Raw genomic sequence first — 1,331 nt, forward strand, 5'->3', positions numbered from 1 at the left:
GCTTGCGGATCAGCAGCTCCGTGGACTTCTGGTAGCGGCGGATCTCGCGCAGGGCCACCGTGCCGGGCCGGTAGCGGTGCGGCTTCTTGACGCCGCCGGTGGCCGGCGCGCTCTTGCGGGCCGCCTTGGTGGCCAGCTGCTTGCGCGGGGCCTTGCCGCCCGTCGACTTGCGCGCCGTCTGCTTCGTGCGAGCCATGACAATGACACAGAAAAGGAAACTGACTGGAGAGTAGTGAGTGGCCGGTTCTGTCCCTATTTATAGGAGACATCAGTGCGGTTCCTAAGTCCCGCGCTGTGATCTAATTGGTTCCCAGGTTGTTTTTCCGAGAAATGTTTGGATTTCCACTAAGATTTAATGTAGAATATAGAATCAAATTTATTTCCAGTTTATATTAATTCCTACTGTATTTTAAGTTGGGCTGATAAAATCGAGGTTTCATTTAATGTATTTCGGTGGACTTAATTCATTGTGTGTGTGTGTGTGTGTGTGTGTGTGTGTGTGTGTGTGTGTGAAAAGACGGAAAGGAACATAATTTTTTTCAGTAGGAATGCAGTTGGCCTTACAATTCAAAAACCCCGCCCTGATATCTGATTGGTCAGATATGTCTCCTTTGTTCTCTCATTTCTTTCAGGCATATCTTAAGAGTTTCTGGCTGCAAGTTTGAATATAGTGTATGTGTAATTATGTCCATGTGTGTTCATCATGCACTTTTACATTAAACAATCTCAACATATCCAGATAGTAGGGTTTCGATTTCTATGTCATATACATGGCCTTCACCCTAAAGTTACGTCCCCAGAGAATTGCCATTTGGCAAACAACCAATGGTTTGTGCATTGGCAATTTGCAAAGGATATTTTGTGTAATGTTTCATAAACCTATGATCTTACGGCACCGAAAATGTTTACCCTCTTAAAGCAGCGAGACCTGTGTGAGGCAATAATGGGAGGAGCGGTCCAGCTTTAAGACACGAAACTTTAAAATAACAGGATACCTTACGATCTGAGCATAACGAAACAGTAAATCCTAAACCTGATCAAGAGCTAGTATTTCAGCGCTTTCCAGAAAAGATGGGTGGCTCTTAAAAGAGCCTTTGATTTTCGCTGTTGGGACTACAGACTCCGTAAACGTTTCACTTGCCCTTGGCCTTGTGGTGGCTCTCGGTCTTCTTGGGCAGCAGCACGGCCTGGATGTTGGGCAGCACGCCGCCCTGCGCGATGGTGACGCGGCCCAGCAGCTTGTTGAGCTCCTCGTCGTTGCGGATGGCCAGCTGCAGGTGGCGCGGGATGATGCGCGTCTTCTTGTTGTCGCGGGCCGCGTTGCCCGCCAG

At 48.3% G+C, this 1,331-nt stretch overlaps 2 protein-coding genes across 2 annotated transcripts in view; both read right to left on the reverse strand.

Annotated features, from left to right (window-relative positions):
* Positions 1 to 1,127, reverse strand: part of LOC115296176 (histone H3.1-like) — a 1,682-nt gene extending 555 nt beyond the window's left edge. The window contains exon 1 of the mRNA XM_029944665.1: positions 1 to 1,127. This exon is cut by the window's left edge and continues 555 nt beyond it. Coding sequence (XP_029800525.1) covers positions 1 to 196 — 196 coding nt within the window. The 5' untranslated portion in view covers positions 197 to 1,127.
* The window catches only part of LOC115296186 (histone H2B type 1-M-like), an 8,819-nt gene that overhangs the window by 5,161 nt on the left and 2,327 nt on the right, over positions 1 to 1,331 (reverse strand). The gene's annotated exons all lie outside the window — the stretch shown is intronic.

This window comes from Suricata suricatta, chromosome 7, assembly GCF_006229205.1.
Source record: "Suricata suricatta isolate VVHF042 chromosome 7, meerkat_22Aug2017_6uvM2_HiC, whole genome shotgun sequence".
Taxonomy (NCBI): Eukaryota; Metazoa; Chordata; class Mammalia; order Carnivora; family Herpestidae; genus Suricata; species Suricata suricatta.